The sequence below is a fragment of the Leptosomus discolor genome, chromosome 15 (genome assembly GCF_034619465.1).
Source record: "Leptosomus discolor isolate bLepDis1 chromosome 15, bLepDis1.hap2, whole genome shotgun sequence".
NCBI classification, from domain to species: Eukaryota; Metazoa; Chordata; class Aves; order Leptosomiformes; family Leptosomidae; genus Leptosomus; species Leptosomus discolor.
In genome coordinates, this window is record NC_141405.1 from 1,570,164 (window position 1) to 1,590,737 (window position 20,574).

At 42.2% G+C, this 20,574-nt stretch overlaps 1 protein-coding gene across 3 annotated transcripts; it reads left to right on the forward strand.

Annotated features, from left to right (window-relative positions):
* The first annotated feature begins 3,045 nt into the window (after positions 1–3,045).
* Positions 3,046–20,574, forward strand: CEP95 (centrosomal protein 95). Of its 3 annotated transcripts, none has more exons than XM_086473563.1 (22): positions 3,046–3,072; positions 4,582–4,710; positions 5,670–5,777; positions 6,656–6,766; positions 8,044–8,149; positions 8,582–8,691; positions 9,400–9,534; positions 10,375–10,589; positions 11,000–11,069; positions 11,674–11,774; positions 12,980–13,098; positions 13,419–13,551; positions 13,732–13,843; positions 14,620–14,798; positions 15,072–15,164; positions 15,995–16,145; positions 17,323–17,483; positions 17,983–18,057; positions 18,574–18,726; positions 19,821–19,967; positions 20,060–20,131; positions 20,203–20,574. In XM_086473563.1, the coding sequence occupies exons 1-22, from the start codon at positions 3,051–3,053 to the stop codon at positions 20,377–20,379; spliced, it is 2,679 nt and encodes an 892-aa protein (XP_086329689.1). In that variant the 5' UTR covers positions 3,046–3,050; the 3' UTR covers positions 20,380–20,574. The 3 variants fall into 3 exon arrangements, with proteins under 3 accessions (XP_086329689.1, XP_086329690.1, XP_086329691.1); XM_086473564.1 differs by having other exon boundaries at positions 11,728–11,774; XM_086473565.1 differs by having other exon boundaries at positions 11,728–11,774; positions 13,422–13,551.

Sequence of the window (20,574 nt, forward strand, 5' to 3'; positions counted from 1 at the left end):
GGGGTTAGTGCAGATCCTCACGGTGGCAACAGGTTGGACACAATCATAACAGCTGACAGAGTATTAAATGCTGCTTTGAGCAGTGCTTTTAGGCCGTTACCCGCTGCCTTTCACAAATGTTAAATATATGCGATTGGAAACAGTTACTATTTTTATCGTTTCAAATTCCACAAGGAGCTGGTAAAGCAATTCAAAGGTCACGCGAAGTGCACCAGTGCACTGAAGGACGGGGCTGTTGGGGAAGCACACATACAATAAACATCAAATACCTGAAGTGGGTGCTGGGTTGCTTCTCTGCCCTGCTTTGCAGCTTGAGGAGTAACTCGAATGTCTTGCTACCTGAGGCTTTAAGTACACAAGAGAAAAGGTGGAGCTTGAGGCATAAATACAAGCAGCCATATTGCCGACCACCTGCTTCAAGCTGTGGCCAATGCAAATGAAAACAACATAAGGAAGAAGTGCCATCACAACACTCTCCGTTTTATATCCTCCCACCTTCTAGCAATCCACGCTTTAAGGCTTCTCTGAGACAAAAATAACTATTTGATGGCCATTTCTTCCCATTTTTGTTCTATTTATGTTCTTAGCTTCTAAGATACTATGACAATGTGTTTCACAGTTTCATTGCACATTACCTGAAAAACATTTCCTTTCATTTTCAATGCGTTGCCTGGTAAGAACAAGGGGTACGAAACAAAATGAGTTAGAACTGGTGAGTAATATTTTTCTGTTTACTTTGTGGGCATTAGTACCTTCTCAGTCAACCCCGCTGTAAACCAAAGCTGGTCTATCCAATTCTCCTTCAAAAGCAATTCCATACTTACAATTACCTTTGACATTTTCTCTTTATTGACAAGAAGTGCACAATAGTCAAGACCTGGGCCCCATACAGATTTAAATAACGAAGGGGTAAAGATGCTTTTGATCTGTTGTGTACTATTTCCTAATGACTTTTTTCCTTTTTTTTTTTTTTTTGATGGTTTCTAGGAATGGAGCAAGATTTTCAAAGAATAGTACTAGATGTTTTCATGATCTCATCCTCAAAAGTAACACCTTAGTTAGGCTTATCTTCCTCAAAATTAACACCTAAGTTAGGCTAATCTTTGTTGTGAATAGACACAGCTGTTCCCCCCTCAGCAATCTGGAATACTACCTCGATCAATCAATCACTTTTTCTTATTATTAATTTGGTCTTTTAGTAGCACTTCAATGTGACTAGGTTCATTCATACTATCCCTGCAAATTTCTAATAGAGGATCCTCCCAAATTTTTTTCAGTGTGGCGTTATCAATTTAATATAGCTTATTAAAGATTTTTCTCCCAAAAACCTTTTAACACTCTATACCTACGATGCCTATAGGCTTCCTGCCTCTGATGAGTCTGAAAAAGGTTTTTGCAAAGGCATTTGCTATTTTGCAAATTGTCTGATCTTTTCTTGTTCTTGCCTATTACAGCTTATTTTGCTTTTTTTAAGCTGCTTAACACAGCTTATTTTGGTTTTTTTTTGTTTGTATGTGACTTAGTGGTGCTTGCTGCTGTGCTGTTTAACCTTGCCAAGGTTTTAAAGAATTGGAAAGACTAAACAAAAAACCTTGTTTCTGTCTTGCCTGCACGCATTTAGTCTGCAAGATCTCCTTTTCATTTCCTCTTTGAAAAAAAACTTCCTCATTTTTGCGTTCCACCCTTTTAAGTTAAACATCATTGATTTTCCTGTGTTTACTTTGAGGCAACATACCTGAAGCAAATCAACACAGCTTTGCAGAGCTGCCTATACATCAAACTGAAAACCTTGTTCTAGTGTTAATTTTGATAGTACTAATACGCATTTGCTTATATGCACGAAAGCCCTCGTGTTTATTAAAGCGGTATGTACATTTGCATCTACAAATTACATCCGTAGACTGTTAGAGCTAACGTTGCAACCCACGTTTACTTGCCACCAGTCGCTATTCTTACAGTCATCACCGGGATCTCAGCTGCTTCTGTCATGCTCCAGGAGTTTTAAGGTGAAGGGGCACCATTAGTTCTAGTTTTGCATGACTTGATGCAACATGGAAATTCCAGAATACCTGAGGAGGGTGGAATACTGTTGCTCAGTAAGGCAGATAATACAGTTTCACCAGCCCATGCCTCCAAAAACCTGTACACAAGCCACTAACAATAAAGTTTCACTAGACAAAACCTTCTAAGTCTTGCTTTTAATAAACTTCTAACGCTCCTATCGTGCAGAAAAACCATGTTACCCCGCATTTCCCAAACCCACATCACCTCCCAGTTTAACCTGAGCTCTCCACCTGCACACCACCACTAACGTAAACACCACCTCCGCCCCTCAGCAAACGCCCCGGGACCAGGCCCGCAGGGCCAAGTGCTAGAACTTTCCGCCGCCCCTCTCCCCACCTAATTCTGCCGGTGAAAACGGGAACCACCCCCTCCCTTTCCGGGTGACCAAGGCGGAACCACCCCGCGCAAACCACCGCCTCACAGCGAGGGTTCATCACGCCGCCATTTTACATCACCAGCCACCCTCAGCAGCCGAAGCGCTCCCCGGCCAAACCCCAGCCCTGACGGGGGAGCTCGGGGTCGTGGGCACCGGGCGGCGACACAAGGCGGGACGGGAGGCCCGGGGGGGGGTGGGGCGCGGCAGGGCCTTCACGGCGCGGCCCATGTGAGCCCGCCGCAGGGGGGGGGGGGGGAGGGGGAGGGGAGCGGCGGCTACCCCGAGCGGTGCCCGTCACGTGACAGACGGTGCCTGCACAGGAAGCGGGGGAGGGGAAGCCCCGTGACCTGCGCTGCGGCGGGGCTCCGAGGCACGGCCCCCCTCCGTTTCCATGACAACCAGCCCAGCCACAGCCCACAACAGCGGCGCCGCCGGGTGCCTGAAGAAAACAACGCCGGGGGGTGGGCCCTCTCGCGGCGCAGGAAGGGGTGGAAGCCCCGCCCCTTCCGGCTGAGCATGCCCAATCAGCGCGGAGGACGCCCCGAGGGGCTATTTAAATTCCCCGGGGCGGGGCTGTTCGCGCCGGCCGTTGGTGCGTGAGGCGCCCGCCATGGGCAGCGCTGAGGAGAGAGGTAGGGGCGGGCAGGCGGGCGCCCCAGGGGAGAGCCCCAGCGACCCCCCCCCCAGGGGAGAGCCCCAGCGACCCCCCCCCCAGGGGAGAGCCCCAGCGACCCCCCGGCCCCGAGCGTGGGTTCTCCGGGGTTCGCTGCTCCCCCTGCCCGCGCCCTGCCCGCCGCTGGGGCTCGGCCGTGGCGCGTCCCGGGGGGCCGGGCGGATGCCCCCCACCCAGCTCCCTGCAGGGCTGGGAGAGGCCGGGTGCAGAAATCTCTTTTCTCTCCCCTTTGCCTTGTCATCCTCCTGCTGCTGGCGTTGGTAGCACCCTCCGTTTTATCCAGGCGTGCTTTTCCTTAAAGCCGTGTCTCGTGTTGTGGCTTTTTAAGCTCTTTCTGTTAACACCCCGCACCACCCCCCCCCCACCCCCCCCGGGACGCTTTGAAACTGAAAAAGCTGGAGGTGAACAGTTACTGAAGTTTTCTAAGACGTGTCAGTCTGAAATGTAGGAGATGCTACTTTAACCTTTCGTACACCTGAAACTATTAAAATGTCAAGAGTGAAGTGATGTCTGGAATTGAGTGAAGAGTGTGGAAAAATAATGCTCCCTCTGTACAGAAGAGTAAAACCTGTACAAGTTCGTTCCTGGTGCAGTAATAGTGTACCTCTTTGTCTTTCCAAAGATGACTTACCCATTCTCTATAAATTTAAAACCCTTGATAATACCTGTTAAAGTACTGTTTTGTTTGCAAATGCAACATGTAGGGAGGAAATCCAACCTTAAGAGATTGTGGACTGTCAGAGGTAGACTCTTGTTCTTCCAAGTTGATATTTGAATTGGCTGACAAGGAAGACTGTAGACGATAGCTTTGAATTCAGGACTCCAAAGTTTTGGGAAAATCGGGCTGTTTATGCACGTCTCATTGTGCTGAACAGAGCGTGAAGTTGGTGGGACCTACTCTGCATTCCTATAATCCCCAAACAGCAAACTAATAAAAATAGTCCTTGAATTTAGCTTTCATGAAGACTTATATTAGCAGTGTTGTCATTGCCGAAGAGTATTAGAGAAACTAGGTTTGTAAGAGAGAAGCTCATGTTTTTTGAATAAAGTATATGTGGCTTCTGATTCTTGATATAAGACATAGCAAAGCTTAATTTGAGGAGTCCTTCAAGGTTTGGAATTCCTGGCTCTGCGGCCAGACCAAAATTTGCTTTCCATTGTGTGGAAGAAAAAAGTAATCTGCCCAGTCTATGGTACTGCAGTACCCTTCAGCTCTCCAGTCCAGTTGTGCTATGACTGCGTACTTGAACTGGTGTGTGTTGTTCCTCACTCTCTGTCCATGTTTCCACCTGAAGTGAAGAGGGCATGAAGCAGAAAGCCTACATGTTCAATGTTTTGGATGACTAGGATTGATTACGTGTGGTAGAGTCAAAGACACTTAAACAGGTTCCATCTTTCACTGTAACTAACCATATCTTTATTTCTGTGTCTTTCAGTGCTGATTTTAATATGTTTTTCTTCTTAATAGATTGGGTAGATGTTGCAAATGATCTTTTAAGGAGCTGTCACATAAACCAGCACATAAAGCATCTCTCTGAGTGTGGTGCTGATGTGTTTGTTCGTCTTTATGAATCAGTCTTGGGAGAAAAAGTACCAGGTGGGAATGATAATTTGTAAACCTGCTTTTTTTTGTCTCTGTACGGTTTGTAATGAATGAATTCAAATTTGCAAAACTTGTTACAGATGCAGGGTTTTAAAGTATTTGTATCCTTCCAAAGACTAACACATAAGATTGTCATTCTTTAAGAAGATTTAAGTCATATTGGCCAATTATTTTTTTTGACTACTATGAATGGCAGCTATGAGGGGAGTTCACTAGTGAAGCTACAGCAGAACTTTTTCTGTTTCAAATAAGGCCTTGAAAGCTATACCTAGGCACAGTACCTTTGAAGGGTCTGAATTGTCTTGTTTCTCTTGAAGTGTTAATTCTGAAGTCTGTTCTCATAAAATGCTTAATACTCATATTCTGCTAAGAGCTAAGCTGTGATTTAACTGTGGTTTAACCCAGCTCCATTTGACTTCAGTGACAACAATAAGCAAGGGCTATACAATTATGTATTTGCATTATTGTAAACTGTTGCTTTTGGGAAGTGTCAAGGCTCCTACTTGCAGAAGGTAACTGCAAGAGGTAACTGGCAGCTACTGGTGGTAGAAGTCCAGTTAAATAAAAGCCCCGAAGTAAACATAATATTGCTCCAAATTAAGTAGAATACAGTCCAACTAGTTGCTGACAGGGGAAGAAGAAACCTTAAGACAAACTGCAATTCCAGTTTGATGATCTGAACTAGATGTGTGTGCTGGGAGTGAAGGAGGAAAAATACTTTAGTAGCTTCCATTCTTGAATTTAATACGTCAGCTGATAAGATTCTCACATCGCCCAGTGGGTGTTCTAGGTTTGTACTGAGTATTTATAAGAGATTTCATTACTTTTTGCCAGGTACCCCAGATATTGAAAAAACCCAGTAACTTGTAAGTGGAAATTAGTCTTTCCATCAAAACATCTGCAATAAGCTATCCATTTAGATAGCTTAAAATCTATTATTTATTTTTAAATAGATTTCATAGCTACTCCTAGAAACCAAGAAGATGATGCACATAATGTACAAGCAGTAATAGATTCCCTGGCATTGGACTACTTGCAGGTCAGCTTGTCACACATCACTGGTAAGTACTCACTGTAATGTAGGCAAACACCAGCTTGAGTATCTGTGTAGTTTAATTTGAACATTTTAGAAGAACCATATGTTATAAAGCATGCTTTCGTACTTACGTGAAAGGTCTTTTTCCTGTAGTGAATGTCATCAAAACACTGAACCCTTGCCTCAGACATCAGGTTATAAATTTAAACAGCATGCAGAGAACAAATAAGAGCCATCTTGTATGGCACAGACCTGTAAGATACGTCAAAGTTACCAATCAGTCATGCTTTACTTGTCTGCTAAAGAGTTACCTGAAGTCTGTTACTGGCTCAGTGGTTTTCTGTATACAATTAAAGCTTGGAGACTGGGTTTTAAAACATGAGCCTTGAATTTCAAACTTGTTACTGAATTTTAAAAAGTTGGTGAGTAAAGACTTGAACCATGTTGTGTCTGTCCTTTGTACACAGATAATAGCTTTCATTGAGTAATCGTCTGTATAGTCTCACATAACATAGCCTGCAAAGGATGAAACCTGCTTGATTGATATGAAGTATCTCTGATTTGGTGCCTGTACAGTATGGCTAGTATTTCTAATCCTGCCTGCCTGGTTCATGCTGTAACAAGTATGTATAAGAAAATACTAAATACCAACTATGGCCAAAAATATCCGTTTTTTTTTGTAAGTAATAAACTTCCACTTATTAGAGCTGAAAATATGCAACTTTAGGAAATGCTTAAAATACCTTAAGCTTACATATATAGACATAAATGAGTGACCAGTTGTCTTCTGAGCTGACACCTTCACAAGAATTTCCAAGTGCTCTTCTCCAGAAAACCGCAGCTTTGAGAATTTTTCTTCTGTGAAGTACTAATTATTAATATGTAGCAGTACCTTCTCTTCAGGTGAGAACATCGTGAAAGGAGAAAGGGAATCTATCAGAAACCTCCTCGAAATATTTGATGGTTTGTTAGAGTATCTTACAGAAGAAGCCAGTGAATCATCTCAGAATGGAGGTGAGTAGACAGATGCCCTAGTTTAAGGTATTATGTTCTGCTACTGCTGTATTATAGACAGCTTACTTCTGTTTGTCTGCTATCAAGTCAGCTTGCTGAGGGCTTTGCTAGGTTCTCATGGCCATAGTTGTTGGTGTTCATGGACAGAGTACAGCTGCCATAATAGGTAAACACTTTCTTTGCTGTTCTCCTTGCTAGCAGCTATAGGGAATGAAATCCATTGGAAGAGGTAAGCTTTCTGAAACCTTGTTTTGGGATAGCTGAGGTGTTTCAATGTAACAAGGATTTATTTGGTGGCTTTGCCTTATTTATAACCTTGGTAATACAGAAGAGCAGAGACTGAAATGGACCATGGGGGAGGAAATTTCAATGGCCTATCTGAGTATTTACATTCCTTATTTTCATAAACAATAATGATAAAATAGATAATTTATTTTCCCCAAAACTCGATAAAAGGCAAGAATTGGAAAACAATTTTTCTGCTTCATTCTTGTGGCAGAAGTCTACTCCAGACAATTCAACCTCTGTTAGCATGTTGCTTTTCAACTCGTAAGCCAAATGATTTATGGTTAGGATTCAGGGAGGGAAGTGTTTACTTTAGTTAAAACAATGAGCAAATGTTGCTTTTACTTACGAGGAGACAAACAGAGGTGTGACTTAAGCTTTCCTGTGAAGTAGATCTTGGGAGCAGATCCATAGCAGGGGCTATTTTGATGAAAATGCTAAACAGGGGAAGAGGAGCTACTCAGCCCTTCAGAGGCATCATCATGACTGCAGACTGAGTACAGGCCTTCCTGTCTTAAAGCTGATAACTGTCAGCACTGGCTGTTGCACCCTGGGGTGAAGGGGAGAGCACTTGACTGAGACAATGGCCTCCTGTCCTGCTTCACTGGGAATGGCAGAAAGAGGGTAGTAGCAATTCTCAGTGCCTGTTCCTCTGCTTTTCCCTTCTCTCAGGCTGCCAGTGCTGCTGCCCAATAGCTCTTAGTGCCTCAAATTTTCTAGCGATAAGTACAAGATTTAATTTTTCTGAGGAAGAAGAAAGAGGTGGTTTATAATTGAAATAACAGGATATATGATACTTGTCTTGCTTTTAAAAACTTACCATAAAAGTTGCCTCCCCCCCTGCCCGCAAGGGGGGGAATTGCTTGTCATCATTTTAGAGACCATCATTACAATGTCTTATTACACTTAAACTGGTTTGATGATATTGGCAGTAATACCTGTTAGTTAATAGGTAGTTTTCCTGAAAATAGTTGCCTCTTCATTATTAACAGATGAGGCAAATGTGCTATCCAATGACATTCAAACTGCATCTCAAGAGCAGCTGGAAAGCAGTGCTGGTCAACTTCTGCAGCCTTCAATATTCTCATCAGTTGAAGGGTAAGAACAATTGCATTGACATGGTGAATGACTAATTTTTTTGCATATATGTAGAGAAACTAGTAGGTTTTTAACAGTGGGCAAGTAGGAAACATGCTGATTACATATATGAAATAGTGTGCGGTAACTTTCTCCTTATTCAGGCAGCAAGCGGCCTAAAATTAGATGCAGAACTCTTGCTCTTGAAGAGTGCTGATGGCATATTGTTTCCCTTAAGTTTACTTTACATGTGGAATAAAACAAGTTGAAAACTTTGTCTCTGTTTTAAATGCTTATATTTTAGTTAAACTGCATTTGATTTATCTTCCTGACTCCTACGTTGGTTTGCTTTGTAGAAGCTGGTCTCATGCCACTCTTCTGCAGCTCCATCTTGTGGACTGAAGAGGCAAACACTTTTAGAGTAAATATTTTACGGTTTTATGTTCCCTTTAGGTTGCAGTCAGCATTTTTTGTTCCTCCTTCTGATGTAGATGGATCAGAATCTACCAGTGAATTAATTAGACTTGGAGATACTGCTCATTCATTTTCCAAGAGAGAGAAAGGTGAGTTTGCGTGGAAAAAAAAAATTAAGACTACTCTGTAGTCACAGTGCTAGGCTTTTTTTTTGTTTCTTTTTTTAAAAGTTATTTTTCAGACAAATACTTTTAAAAACTCTTACTTTACAAAAAAGCTGACACCCCCCAAAAAACCCTACCCACAGTAAGTGAACATACCTGTAGTTGATCTTGCTGAAGTTAAAATGTAGATTTTTAAAGTATTCCAGACACTGTTTTTCCTACTCCTGAGCTACATTGTCTGGATGAAGGTTTGTTGTTTAACTTCTAATTCGATTTTCTCTACAAAAGTGTTTTACTTTGTTCAATAGAATAAGAGAGTTCTGACGCCTTTAATTTATTTCATTTATTGCAATGTAAAATGTATTAAGACTGTTAAAAGACTAGTAAGTTCATTCTTAAGGAAGACTTGTTAGGAGTGTGTGCCACTTAAACATAATGGGTGGCTCTGGATCAAATAATGTGCAGACTACTTAAATGGAGTCCATTCCTATCTTCCTATAAGAGTATTCTTATTGCCTCCCAGTAAAGGCATAAAGAAAGATTATGAATTACAAGTAGGAATTTAACAGACCTGTTTTGGTGATAGTATGGATTGCTAACACCAACTTATTAGTATACTAAACACCATCTAAACGGTGCATAGCAAGATGCTTTATAGTTCTTCGTTTACTCTCTTTCAAACACCAATTCTAGAATTCCAGTTGCCTGAATTGTTCCCAGCAGAAAAGGACAAGGGGGTGGAAGAATCTAAAAACTTGGAGGCTATTGCAGCAGTATCTAGTCAGTTCTCTGAAACTGAAAGGGCCATTGTAAAGGGAAAGGAAGATGGTGAGTATTCATTCTTCTGATAGCTGATCTGCCTGACTTTGACAAAGGGGTGTAGGTACTAAGGTAGTGTAGAAGAGAGCCTCAGTCATGGATGGAAACACTTCAGTTGTATTTTGAAACAAATGAATCCTTTTCAGAAATTTTCTCTTCTAGTGTCCCAGCATATGCCAACTCCATTATCTGGGGTATTTCTGCTTGGCTAGGATTCAGCTAGGTTTTTTCCTTCTGTGGTTCAATAAGCAAAATAGTAAAAGTAAAAAGTCCTTGTGGAAGATCCCAGCATCCAAAATCATGTTCTCAAGGGGGATCTCATGCTGTTCTTTTGGACAGTTATGGATAGATCGTGTATTGGGTGAATCATTCTGACCAGTGGCAGCCAACTTCTCTGGCTGCCCCTGGCCTCTGCTGACTATGGCTCTGTCATTGCTTAGAGTTCCTGCACACGGGCAGGCATTCCCCAGCACGTAGCCAAAGTGACTGTGGGGAAAATAACAGCAAATCGAAATCTATTTACTGTGTGTGCACGTAGCTACACCCACGCAGGATGAGGGCAGTATATTCCTATACATACATATATACAGTCATGAACAACTTGGTGCTCGTAGAAAAGTAGTGAGACAGGGAGGGGCTGCAGTATGGAGCTCTGTAAACAGAAGACAAGTAACATCATAAGGCTTAAAAATATTAAAGTACTGTTCTATGCAAGCCAACAAAGATGGTAGCTAACATTAAATACTTGGATACTTCCATCTAATACGTATGGAGAATATACAGAACTAACATTCTGCTTTCACAGATAAGACTTAAACTTCAAGCTCTTCGTATTTCTCTAACCTTAAGGATCAATGGAGTCTGTTCATACTACTGAACCTCAAAAAAACAGTTTGAGTGCCAGTGCTACAAAACTTGGGGAGCCTATACAGCAAGCAATTCCTTTGCTACCACCGTTTCAGCGTTCGGAAACCAGACCTCATTATCCTGGATGGAGAGATCATCAGACCTCACACAGCCAGCCAGCAGCTTTGGCTAACAGCCAAGGAGTGAAAATTCCTACTGTGAGTAAAAACCTATCCTTTGATTTTTATTTTTCTTTTTTAGTAATCAATACTGCTTTCACTTCAAAACTGTCTAGTAAACTTGCAGAATGGAGCAATTGGTCTCTGAAGAACACTTCTGAACGTGTCAGATTTTATCTTCAGTTCAAAGAATTTTGGATTGTGGATTTATTCTCCACTGAGTGTCCAGAGAAGAAGTTACTTTGAGGGGTGTGTTTATTTTATACACATACACATACACATCTCCATAATCAATGTAACTGTACAGTTTACAATATAGTCAAATAATTAGTGTATTTTTGTTTATCTATAAAATTAACATTGATTTCCATATGCAGACAAACCTAATGTATGACCTTCCTGGCAACACTCCTATGAATTTATAGAAAACATGTTGCTTTTCATTTCAGCTTGAAAAGTCACTTACAGAAAAATCTGAAGATGTTTCTGGTAGTCTTCCTCTATCAATGAAAATCCCTGGTGAGAGAGAATTTTGCTTCCTATAGGGTAATTCTTAAGTGTCATGTTGCATTTATTTTTGTTGGTGCTACAAGAAACGTGGTTTTGAAACTACTAGTGCATTTTTTTTAAATTCAGCCACAAGTTCATACTTCTATCTCTGTTTTATAGAGAAACAAAAATAGGTTACTTTTTAAGCTGTTCACTGAACTGGAGAAGAATAATCTGTGTCTCCTGTTCAACTCCTTTCTTAGTTAATCCAGTTAAGATGGGCCTATACTACAGAAATCTCTTCTAGCAGGTAACTCCCATTGCTGAGCCTATTCTGAGCAGAGAAACATGGATCAAACGAGCCAGTTTCAACTGTAGGAAAAAGCCATTAACTGATACTGTCGAAAAGCTTTGGAAGCCCATTTTCAGCACTTACTGTCTCTGGGAAAAACTGCTTACCTGTCTCGTTTCCATAGCATTCCCATGACACTGAGCATTCAAAACCTGAGAAATTACAAAATGAATGTCACACACGTGTGTACCCACAGCTGCTTTGTTATTCTGTTCTCTTTGAATAATTTGGATCCAAAGGCCACAGATCACACCTTTTTTAACTTGTTCCCCACATTAGCAGGCACAGTGCAGTCTGTACCATCAACTAACACTTATCTGTCATCTGCTTCTGCAGTGGGAGACGAGGTGGTATCAAACGATGCTGAGGACGCTGTGGCAAAGGTAGATGTTGCATCTTTACCTTATTTGTGGAAGTTCAGTCGATATTTTTTGATTTATGCTTAATTCTCTTTATCTTGTGGCACTTCTGGGCTCTTTTCAAACCTGCTTTTGGCTTGCTTTCTTCAATAAACCACTGGTGATGCAACGTTGTTAGACTATGACTATGCACAGTTTGTGAGTCACATCAGTTCTTTCTGGAGGTGTTTGCTCCAAGAAATGTAAGTGCCAGTACCTACAGAGTTCTAATTTATCACGGCCAACCAGTTGCTAGTTATCTTGGGTTTAATCAAAGATGTACAAAACACAAGAGTACAATGATGTCCTTTTGCTGAAGTGTATCAGTATTCTGAATTAGTAAGAATTTTGGTTTTCTGGTTTTGTTCAAACTCCAATAAAATTCAGATTTTGCTCCCTTCCTAAAGATCAGATGAACTGCCTGGCTATATTCTTTCATTTTATTTCCTTGCATTGTTGTTTGCTTTTCAAAAACTGAATAATGCACAACCCACAACTTGATCAGCAGCTGCCATCCTGTGCTTGTAGAAACATGTCTGTATAGGAAGTTCCTTGCTCTGGAAAACACTTTTTTTTTTTTTTTTTGCCTTCTGCAACCACAAGAGGTGCTCAGACTTCATTTGTTCCAATAGTTTCAACAGCCTTTAGTGCTACACTGTTTAAAAACCTTCCCTCTGTTTAAAACTCATTTCCCATTGGTGCCTTTGTAAGTACAGGCGTGCCAACCCCGAATTACTCCAGCCAGTTACCAGGCAGTGCTAAACCGGTGTAACTAAATGGCATAAGGACATCAGTGCTGTGAAGTGCAGCTTAGTCTATACTGGGTGGGGTTCAGCTTACATTAACTGGTATTAGTCCCGGGCTAATGAGGTAGTATGTAGGGATACTCATGTAACTTGACCTAGACCTTGTTCTTCTGATGCAGTGGTTTAGCTGCAGATGATTCTTGAACTGATCTCCTATGTTTTTGCTAGTCTATGTCTTTAAACACCTAATTCTCTAAAGCACAAGATCTTCAGTCAGGGACCTGGACATGTAACTACTTAAAAATATATATAATCATAGGGTTTGAGATTGTTCTCTTACGAAAGCTGTTGTAGGATCCCTCTGCTCACATGATCTATGGTATTTCTGAGCTTTACTCTGAAGATCTTAATAAAATCTGAATTTCCTCTCACTCATTTTCCTAGGTTCCTTGTGTATATGGGACTTCATCTGCTTCCTCTTCACATCAACAACCCTCACTATGTGCTGAACAAGTAACACAAAGCCCAAGACCTGAATCTAGAGATCTGCCCAAAAAGAACAGGCAAGTTTTGGTTTTTTGATACTGAGCCAAGCTAGCACTTTCATATACTTGGCCACCCAGGTCCCCCTGCCCCTTTTAAAAGAGGATCTCTTCCTCCTTGGCTGCATGACAGTGAAAGATTAATTTTAACAAAGATTTCCTGTTTCTCCTGACATCTATGCATTTTCTTAAATATAGTTATAGCCGTTTGCACAGCTTCTACTCAATCCTATACACACTATACAACTGTGTTCGTGCAAGCAGCGAACTAGAATTGTATGAGGTTGTGCTTATCTTCAAGTTTTTAGAACAGAAATGAATCTGTCTCTCTTCTGTTTTAGCAGATGTGAAAGTTCTACCACGGATTCACTTGAAGAGTCTCTTTCCCACAGACCAACAAAGGAGAAGCTATCTGGGCAAGAGCTTCACAAAGTGTCAGAAAAACTCTCTCGCAGGTTGAATGAACTAGACTCAGTAAGTGAAACCTGGTCTGTGTTGTATCTGAGCACACCAGCCGTGGTGATGGCAGTGGAGAGAACCAGAATATAAACGTGACAGTGATGGAAGGAAATCTGCAACAAACGCTTGACCTCAGACAGTTCTAAATTTTGAATGACTATGGAACCTGACCCCCACCCCCAATCTGTCCAACAGATGTTAGAGAGAGCTTTGGGTGGGCACACGGGAGACGAGCTGACAGATGAAGACAACCTGTCTCAGCACAGCGACAGCGTCATGGATTATCGCCGAAGGAAAGCTGAACGAGGTAACAATTCTTAGGCCAGTTAAGTATTAGGATGGAAAGATATGTAAAAAAACCCCTCCTTCTCATGTAAGGCCGATACACTGAGCTACTCATAGTTCCTACGTTTTGCGTTGTTAGTTTGCTTGTATTTTGTCTTAGCTCCAAACCTGAGCACCAGTAACAATTACAACTAAGTTCCCATTTAACACTTAAATAACTATGGTAAACCTTTACTAAAAACACAAAGCAAGCACAGCTGCAGTAAAAGGCGTACAGGAGGTAGGGGGAGGACAGAATACAAGCTCCCCGATAGGACTGGGATTCTGAAACGAGGGCCTGTTCACAGCACACTTCGCTGCAGGTTCTTCTGTGCCGAGTGCCCATCTAGGTACCTTCCGTGGTGCAGTGCGTGTGGGGTGGCAGTATGAGTAAACAACCCCCTGTCTGTACAGGGGGCTACAGAACTATCCTACAGCTTGATCTAATCCACGTGCACAACACCATAGTGCAAGATGGAGCTGGTTGACCCTGTCACCTTGAGCTACCTTCAGTGTCTTTGCTGCTTTTTGCTTTCCCACCCTGAATATCTCCTGGCACCTTTGCTATTATATAAGCCCCAAAATTTGTGATTTTGGGCAGGGATAATTCTAAAGGCAAAGGCTTTAGCTTTTTAGGACTTATTTTGTGCTGAACTTTTTGACTCTAACACTGTATGCGTTCTGGGGGGCTTTTTTTCCTTATGTGTTTTTTTTGTTTGTTTCAAGTTAAGAGACTCAATGAATTGCTTTTCCCTACAGACACACCACACCTAAGGTACCCAAGCAGGCCACGATCCCTTTCTCCACGCTCACCCTCATCTCAGCATCAACTTTCTTCTGAGTTGGAGGATAAACTTTGCAGTAATGGAACAGGCCAAATAAGGAAAATACGCAGCCAGTTGCAGAAAGAAAGGGATGAAAGAACAAAAAAAGCAAAGGTAATTTCTAGGTTAGACCTATTGGTCATTCTTACAAATAGTTATACTAAAAGCATTAAAACTGAATGCTCTTACTCAGTGGGGGCATCTACCCTACTTCAGTAATTTTATGCTGTTGTATGTGTAGACTGTTGAGGAAAAGATGTAACCCCTAAACTTTGCAAAAAAAAAGTTTAAAGTGGAAGAAGCTACTTTGACCCATCCACTGAATGAGTTAATGAGGTGGTCATATGGACTCATTTTCTCTGAAAAGTCCTCATTTTCATTTTCTAGATGGTCACTAAAGCTTATGAAGATGAATTAAGAGTTTATGAAGCCAGGGAAAGGGTGAGACTTTCCAAGCTCAGAGAAGGCATCAAGGAAATGGTATGTGATGCACTACGGTGATTGTTTTAAAGCTGTCTAGTGATCTGTCCGGACACTGGATATGTCTTTTGGGTACAAAACCTCCCGCACTTCCAGCATCATAGTTACAGCACTGTATACAACTGAAGTAGTAAAGAGAAGGACAGCTTTTCCTGAGATGGGTAGAACCAAGGGGCAAGTAGTTCTAGAAGTTTCAGCGCTTCTGTGTATTAAGAGTAATACCTGTTCTTATGGGTGACGTAACCACTGCACTTTTCATATGAAGTGGTAACTTCAAGACACTCAGATTTTAAGAATTAAAGCTAAGTGAGCACGTAGATCGCTTCCACAGACTGGTCTGAACTTCTCTGTAGCTGGACACTTTGCGCACACCCCTCTGACAGCTAGGCCACTAGGGTCAGCTACTCCAAAAGCTGGGTTTGTGCAAGGATTCTCTAATGTTACGAATAGGGCAAAGGGGTTTTTGCTACTTTCCTACATACTCCTGGAGCAGCAAAGAACCTGAGCTGAAAAGCTCTGTCATAGCAATGTCATAGCAACGTTGGCTGCACTGGCCCTTCTCCCAGCCTTTGCAGAAGCCGCCCGTAGGCTGCTGCAGTAGTGTTGAGTGCTGCAGAAGAGCTGACGCTATGCAATAGTGGGATTTAACCTTTATTTGAACCCTGACCTGCATTTGGTAAAGTCTGGCCTTCTGGAGAATCCAATGCAGTATGTCCAAGTTCTCATTCTAAAGTTTCAAAGACATTTAAGGTCTGATATCCAAACTATGTGATCTATCAGTCTTTCCCTTCTCATACCTGTTCTCCATCTGTTTTACATCTGCTCCTAAGGAACAAGAATACAAAGAAAACATCTTTCAAGAACCTCCAAAAATGTCTCAGCCAGTGAAAGTTTATTCTAGAAAAACCACACCTCGGAATCCCAAATACAGCCAGTGGATTCCAAAAGGAGGGATGGTGAAGCCAAAGAAAGCAGCTCCAAGTAAGAACTGCAAAACTATACTTGGTGGAAAACTGGCATCTTTTGAAAGCATGTGTTGAACTCCAAGAATAAAGGCATCAGTCCAACATATACCAGTCAGCTGTAGCATTTTCCCCTTCTTATGACCTCTGTATGTCTGGATTTTTGTTAGGGAAGATAATGCTTTAAGTAAATGTAAACCACCAATGCACAATCAAAACTGTGACCTGTTTGCTACCTCCTTAAAATCCCTTGGATTATTTTCAAGGCTCGTTTCCATTACTGCTGCTCCTATGCTTGTTCCACTATAGTCTGAGCTCAGTTGTCTTTTTTTTTTTTTTTTTCCCCCCCTCAGCATGTATCGGATTTAAAATTGGGCCTTTAGCTTGAGTGGGCTGGTGCTGAGCCACAAGTGGGTCACAGAGCAGGGTCTGGCACTTGCCATCATCTTCCTTTCAAGACACTGCTGTGGTGTGTTAACACGGCTGCTGGTTTTGCTGAGTGATGCTCCAAGAAGAGCCAGCACACCCCCCGCAGGCTCCGTTTTGGTAAACAGCAGGGTGTGTGCTCAAGTGTATGATAACCCCCTGCCTGTCTGAATGGTGCTCGCGTACACTGCCTTGTTTTTTCCAGTGTTTAAAGGGCATATGCTTGGTTAATATCCATTTGTTTCATCTCCCCATCATCTGTGACTGCCAGAAGGATCAAAGAGATAATGGGAAACCAGTTTATTTTACACCTGTTTACTTGACCTGCATCTGTCACTACCACGGCTGTATTAGCGTTATTTTGAGTTGCTGCAGCCACTGAGAGAGACAGATAAAGAAACTGCTGATTAGTGATGGTCAGAACTGTTTGAAGAAGAGGATACCTATCTTATTTGGATGGGGTAGTGGGAGGGAAATAACGCCTGAGCTATAAAAGCAATTCTCTGTCAGGGAAAAAAAAAACCAAAACACACACACAAAAAAAAAGACCAAAAACCAACAAAAACTTGGGATTACTTTCTCCACTGCTGTACTGACAGAGTGATGTGATGTCCTGCTGGGTTTATCTTGACATCGTAACAGCAGCATGGTAGTTTTACATAGTGTTCAATCTAAAATATTTCATAGTTTAAGCTGACACTGTCTGGAAGAATTTACCACTAAATCTCTTCTCCAGGAATTCATTGCTTACATCTGTCTTTACCTTGTAGTGAAAGTAAGAGATGATGACCTCCTAGTTCAGCTACTGGAAGAGTTTCCCCACCTGCAGATTTCCCACCCTACTATGAATAAAATGTGGCGGCAGCAGCTTGCACATACTGAACAACTTAAGGCAGCTTCTGGCAGAGCTAGACCGAAACTCCAAAATGAAGTGAGCATTCTCATTCTTACCTTCTAAGTGTCGGCAGGGGTAGGACATCTGACAGAGTAGGTAGCAGTCATCGGCGGGTTACTGCATAGTAAAATCCTCCTGGCTCCTTGTATGCAGCATAGACAGGGCACATGCACATCCAAAGCACAAGAGAAAAGAACACAGATCTGAGCTTGGTTAAACAGGGATGTACATATCTACACACGGGGGCTCAGCTTTTTATCAGCCACTTGAATATGTGCGTTTTTATACGAGTTTATCTAGTACTGCCTAGACTTGCTATTGCTTTTTTAAAAGCATTTTGCAGTTTCAAGTGCTAGTTCTGAACAGTGTCTTAGTTTAAAAGTTAAGTTACGAGACACAAAAGTTGATTCACTTACGTGTGGTAACTCCCAACATAAAAACCAGAACGTAGCAGAGGGGCAACGTTTAAAACTCGTACACACACCTGCCTGTCCTGCAGAATGATGGAAGTAATCAGCTTTTTTTAAACCTCCAGGTTCAACAAGCCCTGAAGAAGCACGAGCTTCTTGTTGCAATTATTAAAAAAGATCAAGACCATAACAAAAGACTGGTATGTTCTCTGGAGGGTATTTGTTACATAGCACAGAAATTCCATGCGGAACCAGCTCAAATGCATATTCCCTGATCCATGGGAGTGGCTTTTTATCTTATGACAATTTTATGCCCCTCGAGTATCTGTGGTGTCAGATGCCATGTCATCTGTTTGCTGTGTGGCTACTGAGGTCAAGGGAAGGGAGTATTAAAATTAAGCTGTGCTGCTGCTTTAAAAGTGCAAACAAATTCTAAGAATGTACAAGGAGGAGAAACTTCAGGCTCCTAGTGCTGCTGGTGAAAACACCAGCTACTGTGGCAATGCCAACTCCTTAGTTACATAGTGCTCCTGATGGCACCACTTTGCTCAATCGGTGCTGAGTACAGCTTTAAACCATAAATCCAGTGTAAAATTGGGGTAGGGGGAAGGTCCTTAATGAAGGACCCTATTTATTTAGCAGTGATTAACAAAGCTTTGTCTGCAGCAATATCTGTTGGGAGCTTGGTGGTCTTACAGCTACTGTTCTCCATTTAGCAAGAATTTAAGCAACGTATCCGCTGGCAGAAATGGGCTCAGAATAAAGTGAGAGAGAAACGCCAGCAAGTGGCTCGAGCCAGGAAATACTATGAAGATTACCGGGTGCAGCTGCGCGCCAAGATGATGCGGGCTCGGACCCAGGAAGAAAGGGTAAGTACAAGGTGTCTTGCTCTACAAGTGAGGAGTGAGTTCTTTTTTGTTCAGAGCCCAGGGCTGAGGACCCACAGTCTGGTGGTTCAAGTGATGGTACGAGTAGATGGAGAGCAAGTGAACAGAGCGCAGGAGGCAGGGTGAAACGGCTGGTCAGTCAGGGGCACAGATGAAAAGGTTCTTCCTTTGGTAACACTGATACAGTTTAGGACAAACCACTGTAAAACAGGAAAGGATGCTTTCTGGGGTTGAGAGGAGAGGAACCGTGAAGGATCAGTGTGGAAAACCAGGGCTGGTAACATGAGAAATTGGGGAAATGAGTTTTCAGAAACAGTAGGATTAAGAAGTTGTTCCTATAGTTACTATCCAAAGAAAACAGTCTAAACCAAATCTAAATCTTCAGTTAAGGAAACTGATCAAAAGGACAGCTTTGTTACTCGGTTATGTTTGTTAAACAAAGTGGACTTTTGGACAGATACGATCTCTAATTAGGGCTGGACATCAGAGCTAAGGAGAACAAGCAGAGTTACTCCGCTTTGCAAGAGTATCTACACGACTCTCACCTTTTAAAATAAAAGACTAGAGGTTTAGTGCATAATCCACTATTGGTGATTTGAGAACTTTGCCTCAAGCCGCACTGTAGCTGCTGAGTGTTCTGTTGTGTAAATGGAAAGCCCAAGTAGAGGCCGACTTCCTGCTGCTGGAAATCTGGATGAAGGTCCTGAAGTTAGACAACGGATGGCAGGGTGGGCTGGAACTCACAGCGCCTGTTCAAAGACCCTGGCTTGCCTTGGTGGGTTGTCTGAAGTGGTTTTAAGAATTTGCTGTTCCAGCCTCTTTCTTAGTGATACGGCTAAACTGACATGAAAAATTTATTTTATCGATCAGAACTTCAGCCAAATGACTAACTACAAACGCAGCCCGGCTGTGCCGGTATCCCCATTACTAGATACGTACCTGTGTACTTGCTCAGGGGCAGTGACGGTCCTCGCGGGATCGCCATTCTGTCAGGAGAGAAAGCAGCTGAAAAATGTAAATGCACACTTAAAAGTTTCTTGGGAAGTTTTACGTTTGCTTTTTTCAATTGCTGGCAGATATTTAAAAAATTATTTGAAGAAGGCTTAGAAATTCAGAAGCAAAGACTGAAGGACCTGAGAGCGTACGCTCAAGAGAAGCGTGCTGAGCAAAGGAGAGCGCATCAAAACGAGTTGGAGTCTATGGAGAACTACTACAAAGATCAGGTAAAGCTGAATCTGCATCAAAGACAGTATTTTTTACACCAGAGGTCTTTCCTTTCTTTACTGGGTGCAACTCAAACACATGTTATCCTTAGTTTTCCATGCTAGCAGAAGCTTTATCTCGAGAACGCCAAGAAATCCAAACCAGAGAGAAAGCACAAGCTCAGGTAAGTATTTTTAATTTTGTGTAAATGTCTTGTCTTTTATGTGCTGCGGCTGATGTCTGTGTTTTCTTCAGATGCTACAGAAAACAAAACAAGAACTGAGATCAAGGATGGAAAAGGAAATAGAGCAACTGCAAGCAGCAATAATGCAAAATGATGATGACACCTTTTTTCAAGAACTAGAAGCAGACAGACTGAAATCGAGACTGCAGATGGCTTCCTTTCAGTACAGCAAAAGCTGTGCCTTGTAAGACTGACAGTAGGTATCACGGCAGCGCTCTGGCCAAGAGGATGAGCATCCAAGAGCTGCTCTAACAGGAAGAGGGTGTGGGGCTGGTTTTCTCTAAAACATCTGGACTGTCATTTTGACATGTCAGAGGCGGAGCTGCTGCTGTCTGGGATCTCTACAGTACTTGTATGATCAATAAAGTTTTTGAACTACTCTA

Coding starts and splice junctions, on each gene's coding strand:
- CEP95 (XM_086473563.1), top strand. CDS start 3,051: ATGGGCAGCGCTGAGGAGAGAG. Junction 10,590..10,999: donor AAGGAGTGAAAATTCCTACT/GTGAGTAAAAAC, acceptor TTTTCATTTCAG/CTTGAAAAGTCACTTACAGA. Junction 13,099..13,418: donor GATCTGCCCAAAAAGAACAG/GCAAGTTTTGGT, acceptor CTTCTGTTTTAG/CAGATGTGAAAGTTCTACCA.